At 39.3% G+C, this 25,949-nt stretch overlaps 3 protein-coding genes across 4 annotated transcripts; 2 read left to right on the forward strand and 1 right to left on the reverse strand.

Annotated features, from left to right (window-relative positions):
* The first annotated feature begins 786 nt into the window (after window positions 1-786).
* On the forward strand, window positions 787-10,969 carry LOC307041055 (bactericidal permeability-increasing protein-like). 2 transcript variants are annotated; one of them, XM_079684377.1, is made up of 17 exons: window positions 799-843; window positions 1,019-1,108; window positions 3,787-3,894; window positions 3,971-4,082; window positions 4,253-4,381; window positions 4,949-5,104; window positions 5,204-5,267; window positions 5,416-5,476; window positions 5,556-5,647; window positions 6,954-7,130; window positions 7,212-7,271; window positions 7,579-7,746; window positions 7,831-7,898; window positions 7,981-8,023; window positions 8,104-8,167; window positions 8,899-8,975; window positions 9,127-10,969. In XM_079684377.1, the coding sequence occupies exons 3-17, from the start codon at window positions 3,792-3,794 to the stop codon at window positions 9,166-9,168; spliced, it is 1,416 nt and encodes a 471-aa protein (XP_079540503.1). In that variant the 5' UTR covers window positions 799-843; window positions 1,019-1,108; window positions 3,787-3,791; the 3' UTR covers window positions 9,169-10,969. The 2 variants fall into 2 exon arrangements, with proteins under 2 accessions (XP_079540502.1, XP_079540503.1); XM_079684376.1 differs by lacking the exon at window positions 1,019-1,108 and having other exon boundaries at window positions 787-843.
* cdk5rap1 (CDK5 regulatory subunit associated protein 1) lies at window positions 10,489-18,627 on the reverse strand. The gene is made up of 13 exons (XM_079684373.1): window positions 18,124-18,627; window positions 17,776-17,879; window positions 17,666-17,700; window positions 16,919-17,019; window positions 16,626-16,836; window positions 15,536-15,656; window positions 14,360-14,590; window positions 14,010-14,107; window positions 13,827-13,882; window positions 13,292-13,422; window positions 13,038-13,187; window positions 11,464-11,604; window positions 10,489-10,760 (listed from the first exon to the last, which is right to left on the reverse strand). Exons 1-13 carry the CDS (start codon window positions 18,401-18,403, stop codon window positions 10,635-10,637), a joined length of 1,785 nt encoding a protein of 594 aa, XP_079540499.1. The 5' UTR covers window positions 18,404-18,627; the 3' UTR covers window positions 10,489-10,634.
* A 1,524-nt stretch (window positions 18,628-20,151) lies between these two features.
* Window positions 20,152-24,557, forward strand: ghrh (growth hormone releasing hormone). The gene is made up of 6 exons (XM_079683874.1): window positions 20,152-20,274; window positions 20,487-20,577; window positions 22,704-22,799; window positions 23,436-23,540; window positions 24,193-24,318; window positions 24,405-24,557. The coding sequence occupies exons 2-6, from the start codon at window positions 20,501-20,503 to the stop codon at window positions 24,415-24,417; spliced, it is 417 nt and encodes a 138-aa protein (XP_079540000.1). The 5' UTR covers window positions 20,152-20,274; window positions 20,487-20,500; the 3' UTR covers window positions 24,418-24,557.
* Window positions 24,558-25,949: the final 1,392 nt, after the last annotated feature.

Raw genomic sequence — 25,949 nt, forward strand, 5'->3', positions numbered from 1 at the left:
TCTGTGTGAACTCTGTGTGAACTGTGTGAACCCGTCTTCAGCCTTGTGTTCTCCCCCGTGAGGAATACAGAGTGCTATATCGGTCTGAACACACATCAGAATTTACAATGTGTCCAAATAACCCCAACAAGTCAGTTAAAGTGTGAAATATCACTGTGGATTACAAACACAAGGCGTGAACAGATTAATTTACAGTTGCATTTCAAACACGCTTCCTCTTTTGTGGGACAGCTGATATTTTGCATATCTTACTACACATGTACTTATGTTATCCTTCTTGTGATGTTTTTTATTGATTTGTCTCAGCCTTTAAATAAAAAAGATCAACTGTATCATAGAGGTCTAATTGTTGTACCATTTCTATAATAAAATGTTCTGATCTCAATATGTTGGAAACAGAACTTAAGTAAAGTTTTGAATGCAGGACTTTTATGTTAACTGAGTATGTTTAGACTGTAGTATTGCTACTTTTACGTAAATAATCTGAGTACTTCTTCCACCTCTTGTTTCCTAAAACTAAATAAATGCTGGTTGTTGCAAACAGTTTTGCAATTTGCTTCAGAGGAACATTCTGAGTCAATAATTGAGATATCATAATGCAACACTAACATAAGGACACGGTTAGTATTTTGTAACATGTCAGGTGATAAAAGATTAGCACAGTGAATAAGTGGGAAAACCAACATGTGTTAATGTTGCTTCATGTGGGTTAGTCCAATGCCATAGTTTAGTTTCTGATTGGATAAATGAATTACAGGCCATGTACCTCCCTTCCTCTTATACTCTGCCTTGTTTGCAGTGAGACTCAGACATCAGGAGAAACCTGACAGACTACTGCTTCGGGTAAGAGCTTATATGTGTTAATATGTAAAGATAAGAAAACCTTCTTATGTTTGTTCTGAGTTAACTTCAATATGTGAAGGAGCCTTGAATTGTAGTCTAGAAATCCTTCTTCACATCAGGTAGATGATTCTTGTATTATGAAACATGTCGGTTTCTTCTTCTGCCTCAATTGCAGTGATTTCAGATAAAGAGTGTTAAGAGGCTGCATATTCGAAAATATTGCATTGACATTAAATATTGCTTCCCTACAAAACTACCTTTGGAAGTAAGTGCTAATCTGTTACTTTCAAATATAATTCATGTTTTTTGGTTTCCAATGGTGAAAGATGATTTTCTTTTTAATAAGCAGCCTCTTTATTCTGTTTTCACATACACTTTGGTTAATAAAAGCACACTTTGTCTTGCACCAGACTTCTGATCCTCACGGTGTTCATTTTGGCAGCTATTTTTGATTTAGTCATGGTCTTTAGACGAAAATGGTTATTAGTGTTAGTCACATTTTAGTCCTTTTTATCCTTCATAGTTTTAGTCGACGAAACTCAAAAAGTTTTAGTCGATGAAAAATCTTTACATTTTAGTCAACTTTTAGTCAAAATGTTTCCTCTCTTTAAACTAATTAAGTTATATTTATATAAGTTATAAATTATATATATTTAATTATGTTATTATATTGTACTGTACTTGAATAAAATGTTACGGTCCTTGTACTTTACTGGAGTATTTAAGTATTTTGCTCCTTAGTAGCCTACTTGTACTCCACTACAGTTCAGATGTAAATGATGTACTTTTACTCCACTACATGTATTTAATACCTTTAGTTACTTTACAGATGTGGATGAATGATGTGAAACATAATCAAGTGTTAAATCAGACTTTAGTTCCACCTGGAGTAAATTCACAAGCTACCCTGTAGTATACAAAGTTATTCAAACTAGCTGCACCTTTACCAGCTTTGAGAACACTGATCAATGATCAATAATATGGGAGGATGTGGCTCAGTGGCTCAGTGGCTCAGTGGCTGGCGTTAGTGCACTGATCTTCGGATCAGTGGAGCGCTGGTTCAATCCCCACTACAGTCAGCATGTAGTTGTGTCCCTGAGACACTTCACCCCAAATTGCTCCTGATGATTGCCACCAGTATTGAGTATGTAAGTCGCTTTGGATAAAAGCGTCTAACAAGTAACATGTAATGAAATAACGTTAATAGTAATTGGAGCTACGAGTTAAGGAAGTCGAAAATTGTGCATTTCTCCGACTGAATATGATACTGTTTGGACAGACTGCTCGTGTCTTACGCGAAAACACTAATGGCAAACGAGCCATCCGTCGAAGCCGCTCAATACAGTGCGCAATACCTCAATGAGCTCAATGTGGGCGCAGCTTCACAGATGACGCGTTGCATCCTGTTTCCCGGGTTGCAGTTCTCTTCCCTCCCTTCAATCTAACCCTTCCCTTCCCCCCATCCTAACCCTAACCACTCCCTACCTTTTTACCTAATCTTCCTTCCTCCCTCCCAAACCTAAACCCCAAAACCTCTCCTACTGTAAGAAATTAAAATCAATGTTGATATGACGTGATTTAAATTAAATACAGGGTTTTAATTTAAAGCAGTTTTATTCTGAAAAAAACGGAAGTTCACACTAACTATTAATTTAACACTTTTATTCCAAAAATTCTTCATTTCCGGTTTCGCATTAGCATGTGGGTAACGTTTTGAAAACCGTGAATTGAAGGTGAAATTACATGTGATGTTGTACAATAAACACACTGGGATTAACACTCATGTATTGATTGACGCTGAAATAACGTTTATCAGGGAATGTTTAAATAACCACAGACATCAGAATTATGTATATATTAATAATATAAGATATAATATGTTACTTTTGTGACTGGGTAAGTACACAACACGGGAGTCGGGACGTCACGTGCCTCAAAAGTTGAGCTCCGCCCACGTTGAGCTCCCGCCCACGTTGAGATGTTGAGGCATTGCGCACTCCATTGAGGGTACTACGATCTATGTGTGCCGCTGCAGCTTGTCTGTTAGGCCCCGCCAGCCCCGCCCCCGCAGACAGAGAGACATGCCTGTGTGTGCACAGTGCTTGTCAAAGTGTGGTCCGCGGACCACTGGTGGTCCGTGAGCGCCCCCTAGTGGTCCGTGAGTATATTGGTAACATTTCACAGTTTAAATAAATAAATGTAAGTTTTCCGCACCCTCGCGGGAATATCTCCGCAATGGAGCGAGCTTAAGTTTTAATTGCAACACCTTCATCACACATGTAGCCACTTGTTTGTACCATTTTCAGGCGATTTATAATCTGTTCTAGAAAAACGATATGATTTTGGATATTTTTTGGAGTTAGGTGGTCCGCGAGTGTTTTTTTATTGGTTAATTGGTCCTTGGTATGAAAAAGTTTGAGAAACGCTGCTGTGGGAGATCGCTCTTCTGGAGTGAAGAGAGCGGAAATAATGATATATTAGAAACGTAAGATGCATTTTGACAGACAAGACGGACAATTGGGGGGATATATCCGACATTTTGAATGTCCGATAGTCCACCATTAACACCTTAGTCCCGTCTTGTCTCATCAAAGAAAACAAAATATACATTTAGTCATTATTTTTTATTATCAACAATCTATTTTTAGCTCGTCATCTTCTCGTCTTAGTCATGTAAAAAACATTTTTGTATGTTGAAAATAAACAAAACAGAAGTTAATGTGCCTAAAGGGGAAACCACTGATGTCAAAAGTTATGATGGTTATGGATTATAACAACAAATAAGAAACGAGTATCAAATAAACAAAGCATTAATCTAGAAGAGGAAGCCTTGATTGGTAGATTCCCAAACATCATTTGCGGAACAAATAAACATGTCAACATATCTTGAGAACAAATAAATAAACATTGTGCTGATGATCCTGTCCTTTTTCCTCCCAACAGTCAAGATGTTTCTGTGCTGGTGCCTATCTCTGGTGGCTTTAATCCCTTTGACCACGAGCACCAACCCTGGAGTAAAGGTCAAGCTAACAGCTAAAGGCATTGAATATGGTAAGGTTTGTACTTTTAGTTTTAAATCGCTGATTTCTCCTGAGATTTTACCATCAATTTCCCTTGATTTCCCTAGGCAGACAACTGGCAATGGCTTCGATCTTGCAGAAACTCAAAACCATCAAACTTGATGATGTGTCAGGAAAAGAGAGGGTGTCCATCGGCAAGGTCAAGTACAGCCTGAAAAAGTAAGAAAGCAGTGCATTCATCACCGTCAATTCTTAAATTGGATACTTAAAGAAGATCTGTGGGGTTTTCCCTTTTCTGTGCTTAAGGCATGGAAGCATGTCACACTAGACTAGAGAGTACAAAATACAAATACGGAACTGAAAAATAACTTTCATGTTGTCTTTATCAGTATGAACATGGTGGATGTGGGATTGCCAACGGCTACGCTGGATCTGGTGCCAGGGACCGGTCCCAAACTGTCCATTGTCAACGCTAACTTCCGTTTGCATGGAAACTGGCGGGTCAGGTATCACTTTGTGTAAGTGAGAACAGATTTCTTCCTTTAAGGTCACCTATTATGTCCACTTGTTCATGTCTTTTCTACATAAACATGTGTCCCCTCTGTGTTAATAGATTCTGAAAGTTTCAGGAACAAAGATTCTCTCTCTTTTTGTCTCTCTAAAAACTGAAAATGAGCTGATCAGATTTTGGCCACTTTATGATGTCATAACGATTTTTTGGCTTGTGTAACCATTAGCCAATCACCAACCAAGGTAACACCCCCCCCCCTTATCACCTGAATCTCCTCCTAGAGCACCATTGAGTTATTTTTATTCAAATGTCTCTCAGAGGGGCGTGGGGAAGGGCTCCTTATTTTCATCTAAAGTAACAGACAGAGAATCAGCACTTTGGAAACAGGGCTGAAACAGAGGGGGATGCTGCAATGATCTGTTTGGTGTTTGGAGCCAAATACTTCAGAGACCTGTTTTGTATATATCTGAGACCTATAATATATTGATGAAAAATAGGATAATAGAGGACCTTTAAAGTTAAATATTTGGGGACCTATATACCCCTAACCCTAACCCCACCCCTCTCTCAACAGAAGGGACAGCGGCTCTTTTAATTTGAACGCCGACGACATCAGTTTCAGTACAAGTCTCTCCATCATGACTGATCCGACCGGCCGACCTGCGGTTAGGAGTGTCGACTGTGGAGCCAATGTTGGCAAGATGAGCGTCCGTTTTAGGGGTGGAGCAAGGTAAGACGAAAAAAAACTAGAAACAACTTTTGAACCGATTTGAAAGAATACAATTTTCTTTTCTTTTCGTGCTGCCATATTTCCTTTTTTTCATTTCAGCTGGTTGTACAATCTCTTCAAGAAATCCATTAGTCGTGCGATACAAAATGCAATGGAGAAAAAGGTGAGGACTGCTTTAGGTTTACAGACTCTAGCTGGTTTCCAAACTGCTCTTTATCCATGTTGGGTTCTTTTAATAATATGTTCCCCATTCAGAAATCACTGGGCTAATTTATTGTGTTTTGGAATTTTTCTGCTCTTTTTTTTTGCAGATCTGCCCTCTGGTGGCCAATGCAGTATCTGATTTGAACAACAATTTGAAAACTCTCAATGGTAAATCATTATCTTTATGTCAAATATGTGTATGTTTCATTGATGCTGAATATGTGAGAGATTTTCTGTCTTATTGCAGTTCTAGCCAAGGTGGACAAGTTTGCAGAGATTGAATATTCCATGGTGGCATCGCCTGCAGTGTCAACAACCTCCATAGACCTTGGCTTGAAGGTGAGAAACCATCCCGATGCTTTTGTTTGCTCACTTGCTTCTTAGGGCTTGGCAGAGATGGCAAAAGTACACACATCCTTTACTTAAGAATAAGTACAGATACTCGTGTTTAAAAATACTCTGGTAAAAGTAGAAGTACTGACTAAACTTCTTTACTCAAGTAAAAGTAAAGAAGTATGGACTTAGAAATGGTTGTGTCCGAAAGCTGTTACCGTTCATGGTCCTGGGGGGTACATTTTGACCCATGATTTATTTCAGTTCAAAACACAACAAAAAATGAATATCATCCAATATTGTTTTAACTATATCATAACTAAGTTATTATGCATTCATAACATATTCTTTAAGAAAGGTGGAGTTCCCGTGGGGGGAGGGGGGGCAGAGGGAGGGGAGACCAGGTGTATGTTGCGAAAAAAATCTTGTTACAGTGGATGGAGGGGTGGGTAAAGTCAAAGATGATTCTTGATTGGGCCAAGTTTGACCCCGAGTCACCCAAAACAATTCTGCAGGGTCCCCCCAGACCCGAACACCAAATTATACACTTTATGTTTTAGAGACCTTCAGACTTGGCTAAAATTATCAAAATCAGTTTTGTAGTGTTTATATAGCTGTTGTGGAGGATATCATGAAGCCTTGTTCCGATACAAAAACAACCAGAGCGTGGTTATTATATAACTTTAACTTGAAACGGGTCACGGGAGACCCGAACACAACATAAGGGTTAAGTCAAAAGTACCCATAACTAGCAGCTGTTTTAAAGAGTACCTGACCTCCCTTTATATTAATAGAACAATAATGTCATTGTTAGCTAATGAATGTTTCCATGCTGAACAACGGCAACATGACAACGTTTTCATTGGTCCCTCTTCTTTAGAGAAGACCAGGAAATGATGGATACACGGATCGTGTTCAAATCAATAGGCACGCAATGACTCTAAATAATAATGATCACGCCACCAAACACACATTCAAACTAAAGGAACCAGCCTGTTTGGAAAATGTAAGAAGTAGAAAGTACAGGTATTTGTGTTCAACATGTAAGAAGTAGAAAGTACAGGTATTTGTGTTCAACATGTAAGAAGTAGAAAGTACAGGTATTCGTGTTCAACATGTAAGAAGTCAAAGTAAAAAGTTGTCAGAAAAATAAGAAGTGGAGTAAAGAACTGATACCAAAAAAATGTACTTAAGTACAGTAACAACGTATTTGTACTCCACCGCTTCCCACCTCTGCAGTTTGGTTATTAAGAAATAGAAAGTCCTGGTTGCGTTGCAAATGTTCTGTTTTTGCTGTTTCTTTGTCTTTTAGGGCGAATTCTACAACATCGGGAAGCATCAGGAGCCTCCCTTTTCCCCCGCAGTCTTTTCCCTGCCGCCCCAGATCAACAACATGTTGTACATCGGCGTTTCCTCCTTCACCTTCGAATCTGCGGCCTTCGTCTACAACACAGCTGGAGCCCTCAGCCTGGACATCACTGACGACATGGTGAGCTAAATCCTCCTTGTTCACTCATCTATCTTCTTACATGACGTCACAATGATATTCAACCTTTCTGACTCTCAACAGATCCCAAAAAGCTCTCCCGTCCGACTCAACACCCAAACGTTTGGATTTTTCATCCCGCAGGTGAAAACAGATTCTACTCATTTGATACAAAGCATTGTCTTTATAGATTGGTGCAGGGATGACGTATTTTTATAGGCCGAAGCGGAAGTTAGAATTATAATGGGATTATTTGCTGACGTAATTTTGTCAAAGAAAAAAACGTAAACATTTCCTCAGCTTGAGTTAACCACAGACCTTATTTCAGGCATCTAACTGGTCCAAAAAATGCAAAAGTAAAGACGAGGAAACTAGAAGTGGTAAAATGCTTAAGGATTCATTTCAGCACAAGTTTACTAGTTTTTTTTCAGCTATATATCTTCTTTTTCAGATTGCCAAGCGTTTCCCAGGTATGATGATGAAACTTCTGTTGAAGATGTCAAAAGCTCCAGTCATCACGTTTGAACCCAACAACGCGACAGTTCAGAGCTTTGCCTCGATGACAGCTTACGCTATCCAACCCAACGCCGCACTTACGCCTCTCTTTGTCCTGAACTTGGTGGGTTACACAGCTGGTGTGATAAATAAAAAGCCTTTTGTTTGGTTCTACGTTGGGAACTGTCTCACTATATTGTCTTTACAGGTCTCCAGTGTCAGCGCCCGAGTGTTTGTCAGTGGAATGAGGTTGGCCGGAGCCGTCACCCTAAACAAGTGAGTAACTAAAAACAAAAAAAGGGGCCAAAAGGTCTTTGTGAAGACGAGCATAACAGTTTAATTTGCCTCATTTGCACAGAATGGATCTGACCCTGGGGACGAGCGATGTCGGAGACTTTCAGGTGAGAACTCATTCTAACACAAGTCACAGTGTGCACATTCAGTACCAACATAACTAACTAACCCTAACCCTAACCTGCAGGTCAGTACCCTCAACAGCATCTTCCAAACGGTCCTCAATTTCGTGGTGATACCTAGAATGAATGGTGAGTACTCTTTATGAACTACTAAGACCCGCCTTGATGAGAGGACTGATGGATTGAAATGTGAATGCAATGAACTGTGACACTGTTTTGCTCTTTGAATTGTAATATTGTCCACTGTACTGCAGGTTAAGTCCTCAAAAACAAAATTAAAATGCCATTTTCATTTGAAAATCGACAGAAATTTGCATTTTATTTTAAATTGTGACTTAAATAGTTATTTCAGGAATAGTAAAAAAATACTGAAATTTATAATAAACTCAATTATAAATATTTAAAAAACACATAGGGGCTACATATACGTAAAATGTAGAGTGGAGTAATATTTCATTTTCTATTTTACATTACAGGCCCCTCTGGCATTCTATAAAAGACAGAAAGGCACACTTTGTTGCCCATTTAAAATGTTTATCTATTATTCATATTTATTTAATCGTGTTGCATATTGCTAGTGTGTATTTTTATCTTTTCATTTTCATTAAAATGATATTGAACAAGTTTTAAAGTCATAATTCGTCCCCTTTACTTTTTCAGTTAAATCTTGTGTGTTGCATTCATTTCTTTTTGATGATTATTTTATTTTCTATTTTAAGCAATTCAATCTGCATTTAATGAAGGAAATGTCCAATACACTTAAATCCTAATATAACACTTTTGCGATTATATCATGACCACGTTTCCCACATTAGATTTTTGGGACTAGTTTTTCTAAATGTCTGAATTTTGCTTCATAGTTCAACTTGCAAAGGGATACCCTCTCCCGACACTTGGAAAGATGAAGCTGGTGAACACTCAGCTGCTGGTCCTGAAGGTCAGACTGTTTCCTATAAAGCTGTATTCATTATATGACATGGATTTTTATGAGGGCTAATAACTCAGAAGAAAATATTTGTAATATCTGGACAATCAAATCGAGTTATTTGATTTTAAGCTGTTTTTAATATTGGTTTATTTCTCTCTAGGACCACGTGATGATTGGGACCGATGTTCAGTTCACGGGTTGAGTGGGATTTCTGGAAGCTTCCAATTCTGCACCATGAAGACACAATCACAGTTCAACTCAACAAACAAATGAATGATGTAGAAATATTACCGTCAAATCCTGATCACCTGTTTGCCTCGGATATCAACTCAGGTTTTCATACTATTTTTCTTTTAAAATATAAATCTTATGTACAATGTAGAAAGGGCACAGTCTGTTAACAGTTGTCACCACGATCATCTTTTTTGAAACAAAACACTCCTTTTTAAAGTGGATCAGCACTCTCTGCTGCCAACTTTATGAAAAATGTATAACTCAAAGGTTTCGGATTCTGTATCTCACAGAGCGATGCTTCAAATGTGCTGATTCATGACTTTTCTGTAGCAGATTTGAGAGCCGTATGAAAGACATTATGACATCAGTCCAACAAAAACTAGGTCACAGTAGTTTGTGCTAAACAAACGTTATAATTGACATTATCCAAACCAGTTGTAGCTTCTTAAAGGGACGGTTCACACAAAAATAAAAAAATACATTGTTTTCTTTTAGCTTTAATGCAATTTTTCAATCTAAATATGTTTTGGTGTGAGTTACTGTTTGTGGAGATTTCGGAGGGGAGGTAACGGTACGTCTACACGGCAGGATGGGGAGACGTCATGCTTTGCCGAACTGCATTGTGGTCGCGTCACTTTGCCTCCGTTGCTCGCTTCGAAAGTTGAGACAAGTTCAACTTTTCAAGCGTAGACAGAAGCGCCAGCCAATCAAATCATATGCCAGTACAAGCTCTAGCCAATCAAACCACTTGCTTGTGTGTCCGGGGCGGGAGATTAACGTGATTGGTTGTTGGCCGCGCGTCAGACACGCCCACCGGCAAGCTTCAACGCGACGCTGCCGTGTGGACGTACCGTAAGTCTGCCTTCCCTTGAATATAAAAACACTCTCCAGCACTTAGTTCGTTCTGCTCAAAGCCCCAATAAAACACATTTGAATAAGACTCACCAGCACGATGTCTCTTTCCAGAAATCGAGACCCAGTTACTTAACATAATCCACAGACATTTTTGTGAGCACTTTGTCGTCGGAATTATTTTCTTTCTACCAAATGACACGTGCCAATGTGATTAACGAAGCTCGCATCGACTCATGGACAAGAAGCTGGAGCTCAATCGATGATGTGTGAAGTTAGGTTGAAATAGTAGAAGAAAATAGTTCCTACATTAATCCGCTCACAAGAATGTGTCATTATTTCTGAATAAAGACACTGCTCTCAAGGTTTTCCAAATATAATAGCTGTATTAGAATCATCAGTTCAATATGTAAATAAACACACTTAGTACCGACAGTTTAAATAACATATTGCGGTTTTAATAGCTCATCACAAAAGTCCAATGTGACCAAGAGTCCATGAAAAACAGCCACAGTGTGCCTTCCCAAAAAAGATGGCGGTGCACTAGCTCCCCCATCTTTCCAGTGGTTTCTCTTGTGTCCATCATGGGCCTGTTTCGGTCATGGTTGTGTTCGAGGACACATGTTCATCGTAGTTCTTCACCGTCTCTGTCAGGGAGCTGTGACTGAGGGCTCGGCCTCTCAAGCTCTGGGAGTTGGCCGACAAAATCTATATCAGAGAAACAAACCATGAAGAGAACCAGATAATGCCTTAAAATATTTGTTTATTCTTTAATCTTTGCATGCTTAAGCTTGTTTATAATGGTTGGTTTGTTACAGCAGTAGCAGAATCCATGATAATACATGATTGTATTAAACACTGGAACACCTGTGTATTTTTCATTTTAGGATAAATAAAGAAATACTTTCAAACCAAAAGTTTTCATCTCCATCTTTAGCTAAATGTTCCCGATCTTTGAAGTACAGCCTGACAGTGACATGGGTTTGAGGGGTGACAGCAATAGAACTTTTTCACCATAAACACAAATCACACGTGGAATCTTGAAGTGTTAGTCTATTACATTAAATAATCATGACTGAAGGTACATCTGTAAACCTGCCTCCTTGGGACTGTGACTGTGTTGCGAATTGACAAGGATCAAACGACAAATCAGTAGCCACCCGATTGTAATTCAAATGTTTTCAAATTGTGATAGAAATCGAGAAGCTGATTGGAAAAATAAGATATCAGGGATTTTAAATGTGGTTATTAAATCATTTGGATATACTGATTACAGCCAGTGAGTGGGACATGTTATTGTTTCAAATACACTGATGGGAATATTAAAGTGACAAATGCATCTCTGGCATGTACCAGTATATCTGTAATAAACATCGATCAGTCTCGAGATGTGTATAAGATGTATCTGTACCTCCACCAGCACGTAGTCTCCAGCGCTGATTGGTGCTCTGTTGGATTCTGCAGACTGAACAGCAACTTCCTCTTTGGGGAAAATGACTTTGGTGTTTCCATCGGTTCTCCCACTCAGGTCATTGGCAGATCTTTTACTCTCCTGCATGAACAGAAAGTGGAGAGCAAAGAAGAGCTTAGTTATTCTAGGGTAACCCAGTTATGAGGTACAGGTCAAGTACTTCCATCTATGGTGAGCAGTTTGTCAAATATCAATGCCAGTCACCCACAGTTGTTGAAACCTTTCACTTAAAACCACAAATATGAACTTCATGGTGGTGCTCGAGGAAAAGTCATTGAGTTTTGTTATGTTCTTTACCAAAGACATTTCAACATGTAGCTGCAGGAGCTGGTGATCAAACCGCTGCCACCTTCATTTGCATACAATATATACAAATGAAGAGTTAGGGTTCTCGAAAGAGGGAAAACAGGGTGCAGTCTGGGTAAGAAAAGACAAACTAACAAAACTATGAAGATGTGTCATGTGTGCAGTACTAGTGGAGATTAAACCACCCAACCTTTGATTGGTAGACGCTAGGGCTGTACCCGAATATTCGAATATCCGAATATTCGTTCGTTGGAGTACTATTCGGGTTTCAATTTCGTTATTCGGATATTCGTTTTTTTTTTTTTTTCCCCGTTTTTTTTTCAAATTGAATTTATTGAAATCTCCAATATTAACGCAAGAGCTTGTTCGGGGGGTGCTAACACTTAACCCTAAACGTTATCGTTTACTTTCTCCGTCTTTATATGTAGATATTACTTTTCTCCGTTAATCTCCGTCACGTTGTTTCCATAGCAACCACAACTTCCTGTCAACAGCGCTACCTCTCCTTCAAAATAAAAGCATGTCCATAAACAGGAAGCCAAGCCAAATTACACTGAAGACATATACAACTGCAACGAAAGTAACAAACACAATGCGATATCCTTTTCCATTTCAAAGAACACAAATTGGGTTAATAACTATAAAACAACAATACTGTGTAGAATAACAAAATGAATGCCGTGAATACACCAAAATACACGAGTTGAAGCGGTTCGCTGCTGATTACTACGCCTTGATTGGCAGACGCCCATTTACTTTGTGGAAAACAGTCTAATAGCCCGCTGCAGGGAGACCAACCAGGAAGTCAACCAATGGGAGTTTTCCATTAGATTCCAGATTTTCGCAGAAAATAAGGGGAAAATGGGAAAATAAACTTTTATGACGCTTTAGCCAGATAATCTTCACAAATTAAAGATTTTTTTATTTTAAGATGTCTTGTGTTGGCTTCATGCCTTTGTCATATAATGCAGCCAAAGATTGACAGGATAGGGGGACTTTGGGATGAGGGAACCAGAGATGCAAAAATGTTGAGTTAGGGTTCTTGTAAAGCGACCTTGGGTCCCACGAAAGGCGCTATATAAATCTAAGCTATTATTATTATTATTATTATTATTATTATTATTATTATTATTGAAAGAGGAAAAACAGGGTGCCGTCCGGGTAAGAAAAGAGAAACGATGAAGCTGTGTTATGCGTGCGGTACTCACCCCCTCCACCAGGACGAGCTGTTTGCTGCCCACCAGAGCAGCGTTGACCCTCGTTGCCCCCTCCCTGAAAACTGTGATACACTCCTGCAGTCTGCGCTTCTTCACCTCGGCCGGAACGTCATCCTCCAGACGGTGGTAGGCCTGCGTTTTCTGAGGAAGGAAACCACAAGGACGGTAAGGTTAGAATCTCGATCATTGACGGAGCGACCGAAGAGAACAGCTTGGATTTCATTGTGAAATGGGACGTAACGGACCTTCCTCATGCTGTAGGCGAACAGGAAGCCCACGTTGTAGCCCACCTCTCTGATCAGAGACAGGGTCTGCAGGTGGTCCTCCTCCGTTTCACCACAGAACCCTGAGATGAAGTCACTGCTGAGACTCACCTCTGAAACACATGAACACAATCATTCATGTCAAACACATAGCACACACTCATCTATTAAGAGAATAAGAAAGAAAAGGCCTTTAGGAGATGGCTGGGATTTAATCAATAAATTGTATTTTATGAAGTCAGGCTAGTGTTATAAGATATTACTCATAGTGTTACCTAAAGACGTGTGGCGAATGAACAAAGCTGTAAGTAACAAATAGAATTGACTTATAATCTCATAAAGTAAATAAAGGAGTCCAATGGAGGCGCTTGAGGCACTGTGTATGGGAGGGAAAGGGAACACGGTGATTTTAGCCTTTGTAGACCCTTTACATGCACTAAAATCTTCATGACACACTACAGGAAAAAACATAAAAGAACCTCTTTAGAGAAACAATATATTATTAAGTATATCTTACCTGGGACAATTCTCCTGATGTTCTGGACAAGATCAAGGTAGGCCTCTCTAGTGTAGCTGCGTATTTCATAAGAGAATACATTTTATTAAACAACTTCCTGACATGTTTAAAGGGTTAGGGTTAGAGTTCCCCCAAAACCTTTCAAACAGAATTGCTTTGATGATTTAGTTTGAGTTGTCTTACCCACGACGCATTGCTTTGAGGACCTTGCTGCTGCCGCTCTGAGCCGGGAGGTGGATCTGTGTGCAGATGTTCCCTCGCTCCGCAATCAGATGAAGGACCTTTGAAAACACAGAGGACATTAGGACGTCTGTACATTGCACAAAACAAACCCTATAAAACAGAGGAAAGGGAAACCCCCAAAAAGCATAATAGGGCCTCTTTAATACATTTCATCTACGCTCATCTGTACATTTCTCCTTAAGTCACCCACGGTTCTCATTACATAACTCCTGATTTGACTATTTAAAGGCTCTAAAATCAGCTGTTCAGCCCCATTCACCTTTAATGTGTTCAGTTGAGTGATAACGTACCTCATCGGGGAAGTCTTTGGGGTGAGGGGAGGTGAACCTGACCCTCATGTCGGGGTCGATGCGGGACACTCGGTCCAGCAGGTCAGAGAAGCGCAGGCCTCCCTCTTTCCTCCTGTAGACGGTCTGGAAGCCCTCGCTGAGCCGGGTCGCCCCCGAGCTGCAGAGCTGGTCCTCCGACGCGTCTCGGTAGCTGTTCACGTTCTGACCCAGAAGAGTCACCTCCTTCACGCCCTGAGGACAAAAGACACACCGTGTATATGTTAGTGAAGGAGAGCAGGGATCAGTTAATCCACTAATATATGCAACTATGGGAAGAATAAGAAAGGACTGCGAAAATCTCACTTTCTTATATTTCTGACCTTCTTGTCCCCTATTCTGCTGACCAATCACTGCTCTTCATTTCAACGTACTACTTTAAATCCAGGGGATAGTTTTCATTCATTGAGCCTTTTCAGTGGCAGCTCCTAGGCTCTGGAATTCCCTCAGACCCCTTTCTTTCTTTTAGGTGTTTGCGGTTAAATCATTAAAATAATTATAAAATGTGCGTCTACCCTAATGTTAACTCAATTAAACCAAAACAAGTATAATAATAATAATAATAATGGATTACATTTTTTTTATTAGAGCACTTTTACAGGTGCTCAAAGCGCTTTACAAATACAGATTACACATATTAGACATGTGAGAGTCATTACTGTATGTCATACTGTAAGTATGACCGTTATGCTATAAAATGTCTGATAAAGTAAAACTTCTGATGGATGATGTAATATTCTTTTCAAGTTAAGTCCAGAGCTCAAAAATGTTGTGTTTTCAGATTTAATACATTGGTATTTTGCACATCACCGTTTTGCAGAATGTTTGAGGAAAGGCCCTTGCATTGCTCTCAGAATCAGAATCAGGTTTGTTACCAGGTAGGTTGACACGTACGAGGCATTTGATTTGGTGTCGTGGTGCATGCATAAAAGTAAAACAAAAATTAAAAACATAGGTAGGGAACTAGAAAAATATTTAAAAAATAATAATAGAGTAAAATATAACAGTATTTACATGAGATGACATGGGATGGAATAAAATATGGAATAAAAAATCGGCAGTAATAAAAAAAGAAACCTGTGCATGTCTACTTGTAATAAAGAGGTGGTGTGCAGCTGTATTTGTTCTGTCAGCTCTTGCCTGGTCAGAGAGCATCCGGACCTCCTCCAGGATGGAGCTGATGGGGCGACTCCTCTCCCTCCCCCGGGTGAAGGGGACGATGCAGTACGTGCACATGTTGTCACAGCCGCGCATGATGGAGCTGCCGGCAGGAAGACACAGGAAATCATCTGAGTCAGAATCAGAATCCCTTTATTAGCCCCACAGAGGGGACATGTACATTGTTGCAACAGAAAAGAGCCAGAGACAGCTTCATGTTACCTAAGAAGCATGCATAAGAAAGTATTAAAGTTATAATAAAAAAAGTTACAATTTATAAAATACATATCCTGTAACAGTTCTGAGGATTTAGCAGCCAGGTATATATCGCACAGTTTTTAACGGTATATTTATATATTGCACATAGTTGGTGGTTAACAACAAGGAGGGTTATAGTCTGTGTTGTTGTGTGTGTGTGTGGGGGTCTACCAGGGGCCGTGGTGGTCAAAACATCAGAGGTCAAAGTTACCTCTGAGTGTGTGATCCAAACAGGAAGACTGAAATGCCGTTTCTCACCATCCCAAAGATTAAAATATACAAGAAATTGTATTTTTATTTAATGACCTACAGTAACGGCCCGTCCACACAGCGGCGTGCGTTGAAAGCTTCACCATTCACTTTGAATGGGGTGACGTCGCTTTTCGCCAAACTGCATTGTGGGAAGCGGAGTTTTGCTGGCGTGGCTCGCTGCAAAAGTTGAGCAATGTTCAACTTTTGAAGTCTCGGTAGAAGCGTCAGCCAATCGAATCATATGCCAGTACAAGCTCTAGCCAATCAAACCGCTGCTTGTGTGTCAGGGGCGGGAGATTCATGTGATTGGTTGTTGGTCGAGTTTCAGACATGCCCGCCGGCAAGCTTCAACGCACGCCGCTGTTTAGACGGGCCGTAAGTGTCAGCCATGATAAGAGCTGTTTGGATTCTCTAAGATAGGAAAGGCGCTTCAATGCTTCCTTTATAATCTCTTTACTTAGGAAACACTGGACCATCCTTAACGAGAGGAAAGGAGATAACGCTTTCCCACAAGATAAAAATGATAATATTATGTGGATATGAATCCTCCAGAAACACTCACACAAAAGCACTGTTCCCGTGCGTGGTGTGGTGGACGGGCATGATGTCAGCATAGGTCTCCTCTAAGGACAGCAGCACGTTGCTGGCCTGCTGCCCTCCGTCAGCGACCGTCAGCAGGCGGGGGAGGTCTCTGTACGCGTCTGGACCGGCAAGGACGTCCACCAGCTTCTCCCGCTCCAGGAGCTCCGTCTTCAGCCTCTCTGCCATGCAGCCTGGACCAACACAGCCATTATTACATATCTCATAGTCTCTGTAAGAGTGTGAAAATGGCTTGATTTCAGTCAACAATCTTACCTAAAATCCCGATTTTCATTGGAGCGAGGCTCTTTTTCCGTCTCTTCTTCATGGCTGTTAGTTGTTTTAGTCTGTTCCAAATAGTTTGTTCAGCTTTTTCTCTGTTAAGAAAGAATTTGGTTAATTAGTTAGGAATCATATTTAGTTTGAATGGTTGTATGGAAGCCTTGAAATACCAAGTTAGTCAGGTTAACCCTTATGCCTCACTAGGTGTAGAGAAAATACCCACACTAAGAACTTAAAGGAGGACAAGAATATCCCCAAAAAGTTGTAGATTTGTGTTTCAGTTTGCAATGTGGGTCATTTTCCTGGTTTTCCTCACAACAATAAAAATACATAAATTGAAATATCCCAGACCGTGAATAACTGTCCATAGAATTTATTTATTTTTCCAATGTGCAAAACAATGTTGCCATTATATTAACTCACTGACACGGAAAGGGTTGAAATTCATACAAATGTTTGGTGGATATCATCAGAAATTGGTTAATGGATTAAACTCAGTTACATTTACTATTTGTTAATCTTTTCATGTCTTATCTATATGCTGCTGTGACGAAAAAAATTCCTAAATAGGGATCAATAAAGTATACCGAATCTAATCTAAGTGGAAAATACTAAAATATCACATTTTATGGCGGGTTTTTTTTAATCAGAGGACAACTTTTTTTTTTTAAAGTGAAGCATAAGTGTAACATTTAAAACAACATTGTTCGCGTTATTCCTAAAAGCATGACATTGCCTTACCTTATGGAGCATGTCACCAGGAGAACAACGTCTGCCTGTAAGCAAAACAATATAATTAGTTAACTGTGTAATCATAAATGGTGTTTAATTGTTTTATTTCTCTTGAATACCTCATTTAACTCCACTGTGCGGAGGTATCCCTTCCTCTGCAGGATGGACCAGGCTATCTCCGTGTCGTTCACATTCATCTGACACCCATAGGTCTCAAAATACACTGCGATGGGAACACAAATACCCAGTTCAACACTGATACCAGACATTTAACGTTTAGTTTTAATACTTTTTATTTTGGATTAATTAAACAGATGCACTTTGTTCAGAATACCAACACATGTGTTTGCATATACCATAGGCAAATCACATCAAGGAACAACTAAGATAAAACAAAAATACAAAGGAAAAATGTGCTTAACCACTACCAAACATTTAAAATTAACTAATTGGTGATGCAGACACACCTTTCCTTGAGTTTCCCATCTCCAGGTCCCCAGACAGATAGCTGTGGTTATCATAGAGATCTTCATCTGCAGCAAAGCTCTTCTTCACTGAGGCTCCTTTGATAAAATCCTGAAAACTTGGCCCACAGGATAACTGACTCTTGAACGCATCTACATTTGTCTTCGTCTCCTTGGAAGTGACACTAGTGTTGGCTAATTTAGAACAATATCTGGGTCTAACACCTCTGTGGGGTCTCCAGTGTTGCAGGATAGTAAACATGGGTTTCCTGAGGGACTCCATGCTCAGTTAGCTAATGGTAGCTACAGGAGCTTTGCAGCTACTGTAGGATGTAGCTCTGACTGAACAACCATATAGTTTAGTTAGCTACTCCTAACGTTATTCAAGTAGCTTACTGCATGTATCGTTTTAATCTTTTTAAATAAATGACTGTGTAAGTGCTAGAAGAGTTGAGTAAATGTCATTCAGCTTCTCATGTGTGGCCAAAGATGTCTTTGTACCAAGAAGAATATCTGCCATTTCCAAGATGTCGTTATATCAACCAGGAAATAACATTGAGCTGTTAAAAACGATAGTTGAAAAGGTACATTTGTATGAACATGTATAGCATAACTACCTCGACATTAATTAATGACATTTGTATTTGATATTAGTTGGCTTTATTCAGGTACACGGGCGTAAAATGATGCAATTGTTAATCGTTTTTTGTTTGTCATGTCAGGAGGAACTAATGTATTTTCCTACTTAGGCATTTTTATTATTACACTGTTTATTAATATTCTGAAGTTCATTTTAGTTAAACAATGATGGTAAATGTTGAGGAAACGGTCCTGTTTAACAAAGACGGAAGTACGGGCAGAGACTCATCTTGCATCTCCAGAATCCGTTAGCCAGAGATGTCCCCGAGTACGTCCATCTTCAGGGTCCGTCTAAAATAACCTCTTGACGTAAAACATAGTTCCGCAAGTCAGCAAAGGCTTCACAATGAGTTTTTAATAAATCAACTCCTGGAAACTTAGTAGTGATAACATTTAAAACATGTCACACTTTTCTTTTCAATGTATGGTCCTAAACTCAGGCCAAAGGGGAATACATAATAAAGGACATTAACTTATCAAACTATCATAATGACATCATTAAAGGTAGGGTAGGTAATTCACTTCAGAAACAATTGTTGTTATATTCCATGGAATGCTCTTAACATCCCGATAGCAATGAATACATGAAATGCTTTGACAATAAATACATTAAAAAATGTCAACTGTGGAAGCCGTGGTGCTGTAAAAAGCACAACCAATCATCTGAGCCGGCCCAGCTAAAATAACTGGATTGCCTACCTGCCTGTCAGCCTTCCATCTGTGCACAAAGGGGCTCTGTAAGGAAGTCTGAAGGAAGGGGCAGATTTTTTTCGGCTGCGTACTTCTAGCCATTCTTACCTACCCTACCTTTAACTAACGTCTTTTCATTAGGAACATTTCAAATACATAATCTATTTAAACTACTACTATTGTTTTGAAATAGCTGTGCATTCTTTCTATTTCATACCAAATCCAAACATTGTTTTAATGTCCAGGACACTATATATTTATCTATTTATTTTCTGGTTTCAATGTATTTGTATTTCATTGAGAGGCAACAGTTGTACACACAAAAAACTACTACTAAATTCATTTTCCTACACATTGTGTAAACCATATATCATTCTGTCAATTATAATAATCATTTTGTTTACATTATTTATTCTCAATCTTAGTTTTTTTTGCCAACCATTTGTTACACACTGTGGACGGTCCCCTCAGGAGCAATTTGGAGTGAAGTGTCTCTCCCAAGGACTCAATGACATGCTGACTGCAGTTCAAGGATACAGAAAGAAAAGTGTGTGTGTGTGTGTGTGTGTGTGTGTGTGTGTGTGTGTGTGTGTGTGTGTGTGTGTGTGTGTGTGTGTGTGTGTGTGTGTGTGTGTGCGCGTGCGCATGTGGGTGACTGTGTGCGTGTGGTGTGGGAGTGACGGGCAGCTACAGGTTCAGTATAAACTGACCATGGACGTAGGTATAACAAACAGTCCTGCCTTTTCCTGGCAGAGTGAAATGATGACAGCGGAGGGCTCCAAATAAAAAGGACCTGCAGGGACGCTCAGAAGTGACTCGAACAAGGTACATTCAATTCAATGTAGACGTAGTGTCAAAGCTTGGACAATTCCCAACATTTTGTAGATGAAATATGTTCCTTCATACATCTCTGCCTGCTGTAACTTCAGAGCCTCCTGCAGAGCGATGAGTCTGTTTCAGGGAAACTGTGGCTTCAGCGTTTTTTCTAATGTAATTTCTACTCTTGTCATTTATTCTGGCTGTCCCTTCTTCTCCAGGACTCGCTGTGAGGATGGAGAAAGCTGTGCTGCTGCTGTTTTGTTGCCTGGTCATGTCTTTATCAGGCTCCCCTCTCTACCCATCCATTAGGTAAGTCCTCACACATTTTACTTCCATTATTTACCATCAAATTATTTTCTTCAGTGTTGTTCACATGTTTTAGAACTGGTAAACTCAGCTGTTAAGATGTGAAGATGCCCAACGATAAAGGTAACAAGATGTTAATCATAAATGGTTTCCCAGATTCAGAGAACAGCTGATGTGGTTAGAAAGCGTCATCAAGTGAAATGGACATCTTTTAAACATTTCAAAGCAGAAAACTAACACCCGGACCGAATTTGAATAATTCTGGGGATAGCTAAACATGCAACAATTAAACTGGCACACCAACGCTTCCTCTCATACTTGAAATGTATCCCAACAGAGTCCCACTATTGAAATGATATGACTCACAGACCTGATGGGCACACCTCGAGGGAATCTGATATCTGATTAAACACAAGTTAAAATGTGTTTTGATGTGAGGCAACCTGAACAAACGGACATTAATCTTAACTGCAATCTGGGGAGGGGGAGATAAGGGAGAGTGAGGCTGCTCAGGGATAAGAGGTGTTTCTAAAAGCGTTTTCTCTTTTCAATATTTTATTATTTTAAGTGAAGCACCAAAAGTATGTACATGAATTGGATTTAAAAAAATGTCCTGTTGTTATTAGAGTTTTAGATGGTAGAAGTAATGCTGATATTTAGTTAATTTATTTGTATAAATCATTATTATACATTTTGTTGTTATTTGGTGCTATGTAATAAAAACAATTACCATTATTTTATGTTTTCAATTATTGTTATTATAATTTTTATTATTAGTGTTATTATTATTTGTGTTGTTATTGAAGATGTTATTAGTGGAAGTAGTATTATTGATATTATATTATTTTTAATAAAAAATGTGCCTGACTTCACTATTAATATTACTATTATTTTTATTATATAAATATTATTATTGTTATTGTGGTTTTTAGTATTCATTTTTGGTTTTGTCCTCATTTTTGACTTTTATTTTATTTTTTATTTTTTTAAATGTCTCTTGTGTCTTTTGAAATGAAATGTGTTTAAATGGAAAATAAGCCCAATAAGATGGACCTTTATTTTAAAGCAGCAACAGAGTGAGGGTGAAAAATAGGACGGTAGACAAGAGGATAATACAAAATAACATTATATAAGTAACTTTTAAAACGAGATATCACAACAAGGTTGATAATTTAATGAACATATTTACATATTGGACATGGATTGTTAGATATATTTACGTGTATATGTGCAGATGCCATTGATACAAACAGTGCAGATTGTATGTACACATCCATGTTTTGTAGTCTTGATTCCTCTCAATAAGAAAGGATTTGATCCAGACAATGTACAGAATGTAAACAAGAGGACAACTGAAGGTGAGGGACAGGGACTTGAGCATCGTGTGGGGCTGAAGGAGCTGGATGTTCGTTTCTCTGCGTCTGAGGATCTCCTCGTGTCAGAGCGCTGCCCTCTGCACTTGTTATGCTAACGAGGGTCAAGATGTGCGCATTAGTCACTGCGTTGCGTTCACGCAGGACTTTAATTACAGTCCTGTTGCGTCTAGGCAGCAGAATAAATCATCCCGCGAGAGAGAGAGAGCATTTTACTGTGAGACTGAGGATATTGTAATAATCAGACTTTTGAGTATATGGTTTTATTTATTAAGCTCCAAAATGATTGAAATACCTAGAAATATTACAGAGGTAGACCTTTTTAAGTGACTGCAACATCTTAGCTTTAGTTATTAATATAACCTTCCTATTGGTCTGTATTTGTCATTGTAGTAATAATTATAATAGTATTTATTAATTGTGTCTTATTTCTGTCTCACTTTTACCGAGTGTGTTATCTTTTGGATGATTTGATTGCATTTTGTCTACCTTTATTAATATCATTATTATTGTTTGTAATTATTTTTCATTTATGTTATTTGCTTATTTATTTATTAGATTTTTTTGTTATTACTATCATTATTATGATTATTACTATTATTATTAATATTATTATTATTATTACTCATTTACGGAAAGGAAAATTACTTTTTAATATTTTATTGTTATTTGCTTTCAAAGCATCTTTGAGCACTATATGAAAAGTGCTATTTAAATATATTTATTATATTATTGTTATCTGTTATTATTCCTCAGGTTTGGCAGAAGGGACACCTCCATCCTTATGACGTCCTCTTTAAAGGATCCGGCAGATCAGCTGGAGGACGACTCAGGAGAGCCAGCGGGGTCACGGTCAGTCCCTTAATACAGGACGTCTTACTGTACATCACATACACACTGTTTTCACAATAACTTGTTTCCGGCACAGATACATGTAAATATATTTCACAATCTGGACTCAAATATGTATGTTCATTTAATTCATTTCTTATGTTGACAGTTACTAGCTACCTGTATATAATTGTAATTTTAATGTAATCTTTAATTTTATTAATCTTGTGTGAATCTGTGCTGTCGAGTTTTTCACTCACTCTGTTGCTGCTTAAACTCCACAGGGATTAATAAAGTTCTATCTTATCTTGTCTCTGATCAAAAATATGGCTTCAAGAGTTGCTTTAATTACAAAAAACCTAGTTGTATTGGTTTTTTAAGATGTCTGCCTCCACCCCGACACAGTAGAGGTCAACAGACCAACAGTCATCTGCATATGCCTTCAGATACAGGTGTAAAGGTCACTGTGAACAATTTACAGACCTGCTCTGAACAGTTTTTAGTGGCTCCAGAGAAAGGTAAAATCTGAACCATCTGCTCGGCTTGTTTGTAACTGGACTGTAGAACAGATGTGTGGTTTTCATGTTGCTCACTTTATTAGCTTTTCGAGACGACAGCAGCGTAACAACGGTCTCCTTGTCCTCTTTGTGTTTTTAGCTCGGGACGCCACGCTGACGCCATATTCACCAACAGCTACAGGAAGGTCCTGGGACAAGTCTCTGCCAGGAAGTTCCTTCAGACAATCATGGGCAAACGGCGGGGGTGGGTAGCTCGAGAGGAGAGCAAGAGAGTGGTGCAGGAATGAGTTTTAAAACCCGGGATATGAGTTAGCATTTGAGCACTTTCGCTCCCCTCGGGATCAATAATTTTTGGAACAATCCTGAAGTAAGGTCTGTGCTTAACACAAGCTGAAGAGATGACCAAGTTTTGTTCTACGACATAAAATACATCAGAGGTTACCCCACTCATGAATATCCGAAGCTTCTATGTGTCCTAAAAACGGCAGATGCTAACAAGTGGCTAAATTAGACTACTTAACGCCATATTGCCGAACATTAGCCGCCGTTAGCTTAGCGGTGTTTATGCGTAGCCATGTGACCGTGATGTAGTTCCTTTATAGATGCTATATAATGCTAGCTTTTTACTCCAATTTAACACTTAAAAATCCTACAATTTGTTTAAATATGTAGAGTTTATCTTGTTGAACAAAACATGAAAGTATTATAAATGTGTGTTTGCCACATTGCTTATTTTCTGCAATATCCAATGGAAAATTCCCATTGCTTTCTGTTGCTGGATATGCTAACTAACTAATCTATCTTCAAAATCACTGAACGCTCCATGATGTCACACTGCTTGTGTGTGTTTTTAGCGGAAATACACAATGAACACAAGTGTCGTTGTTTTGTCACAGAGATAAAAGTGAGAGCTACGTGAAGCGTCAGTCAGACATCTACGAAGGGATCTTTAAAGAAGATCTAACCTCCATCCAGAGCAACCAGAGATACAGAGGAGTGCACGGGATCATCATGAGGCCCAGGTCAACAAATATTACACACTCTCAGTTCTATGAAATTATAACGTTGTGTTTATTTCTCGCTAAGCTTGAGTCTTTGCTCTCCACAGACTGCTGAGTTAAGATTGGTGGATCGGACAGATTGAATCCTGCCACTCCTCGCAAACTTCACTTTCCATAACCACCGCCGCTTGTTTTCCCTTACCTTCTTATTTAAAGATGTAAAGTTTATTGTCTTTTATTGAGTTCCCATTAAAGCTTTAAAAAAACCTGCAGCTCAGTTCATGCCTTTGGGATAAATGGTGCGTTGTTATAGTTACATATTGTTTTCTATGCAAATGTTTTTTTGCTGCTTTAAAGGGGCCCTTTCCTGTCGTGTGTTCTATAGGTTTTAGTGCATGTAAACGGTCTTCAAAGACTAAACTCACTGTGTTCTCTCAAAAGGCCGCCCCCCCCCCCCTGCCGGAAAATCCTCCATTAGACTAATTTGTTTACTTCCATGACAAAGTGAAATCATTATGTAACACATTGTGCGTGATAGGCTAAGGGGCGGGACATCTCTGAGCGGTTGATCACAACAGAGCTGACCAGATAACCAATCAGAGTAGACTGGGCTCTGGTTTCAGACAGAGGGTGTTTCTCAATGTCGAGGAAGGCTCCTCTAGAGCCACTATTTCAAGCATGCTACGTCATCGAGTCCCGCCGAAGGACTGTTCCAATGTCCAGGATACTTGGAATTCTACCGAGGCCGGCGTACTTCGTTGCGGGAAATTTCTAGGCTGCACATGTGTAGACTCCGCGGTCTTAAAATCCCCACAATGCTTTGCGCACGGACCAATTTCCAAATCGTTGGCGGAAATCGCGCTCCATTTAAGGCGGGGCCTCGCATATGACGCACACCTGTTAGCCTTTTCCACCATTCTTCGTTTTCCGAGGCTAGGAAGGATTCTTGCCTCGCTTCTGAAGGAAGTGAATCGGAAGATATGTGTTACCAAGCAAGCGTCCTCGACATTGAGAAACACCCACAGGGTGAAAAGAGGTGCTGCAGCACAGGCAGTATGAGAAGATAAAGAGCTTTTTGAACATTAAAGCATGGAGACATGTAGAGACACTACATACTGATATACACCTGAACATCAGCAGGAGAGGACTCTTTAAAGTAGAGACACTACATACTGATATACACCTGAACATCAGCAGGAGAGGACTCTTTAAAGTAGAGACACTACATACTGATATGAACCTGAACATCAGCAGGAGAGGACTCTTTAAAGTAGAGACACTACATACTGATATACACCTGAACATCAGCAGGAGAGGACTCTTTAAAGTAGAGACACTACATACTGACATACACCTGAACATCAGCAGGAGAGGACTCTTTAAAGTAGAGACACTACATACTGATATACACCTGAACATCAGCAGGAGAGGACTCTTTAAAGTAGAGACACTACATACTGATATACACCTGAACATCAGCAGGAGAGGACTCTTTAAAGTAGAGACACTACAAACTGATATACACCTGAACATCAGCAGGAGAGGACTCTTTAAAGTAGAGACACTACATACTGATATACACCTGAACATCAGCAGGAGGAGGACTCTTTAAAGTAGAGACACTACATACTGATATACACCTGAACATCAGC

Source organism: Notothenia rossii (genome assembly GCF_949606895.1).
Source record: "Notothenia rossii genome assembly, chromosome: 5".
NCBI classification, from domain to species: domain Eukaryota; kingdom Metazoa; phylum Chordata; class Actinopteri; order Perciformes; family Nototheniidae; genus Notothenia; species Notothenia rossii.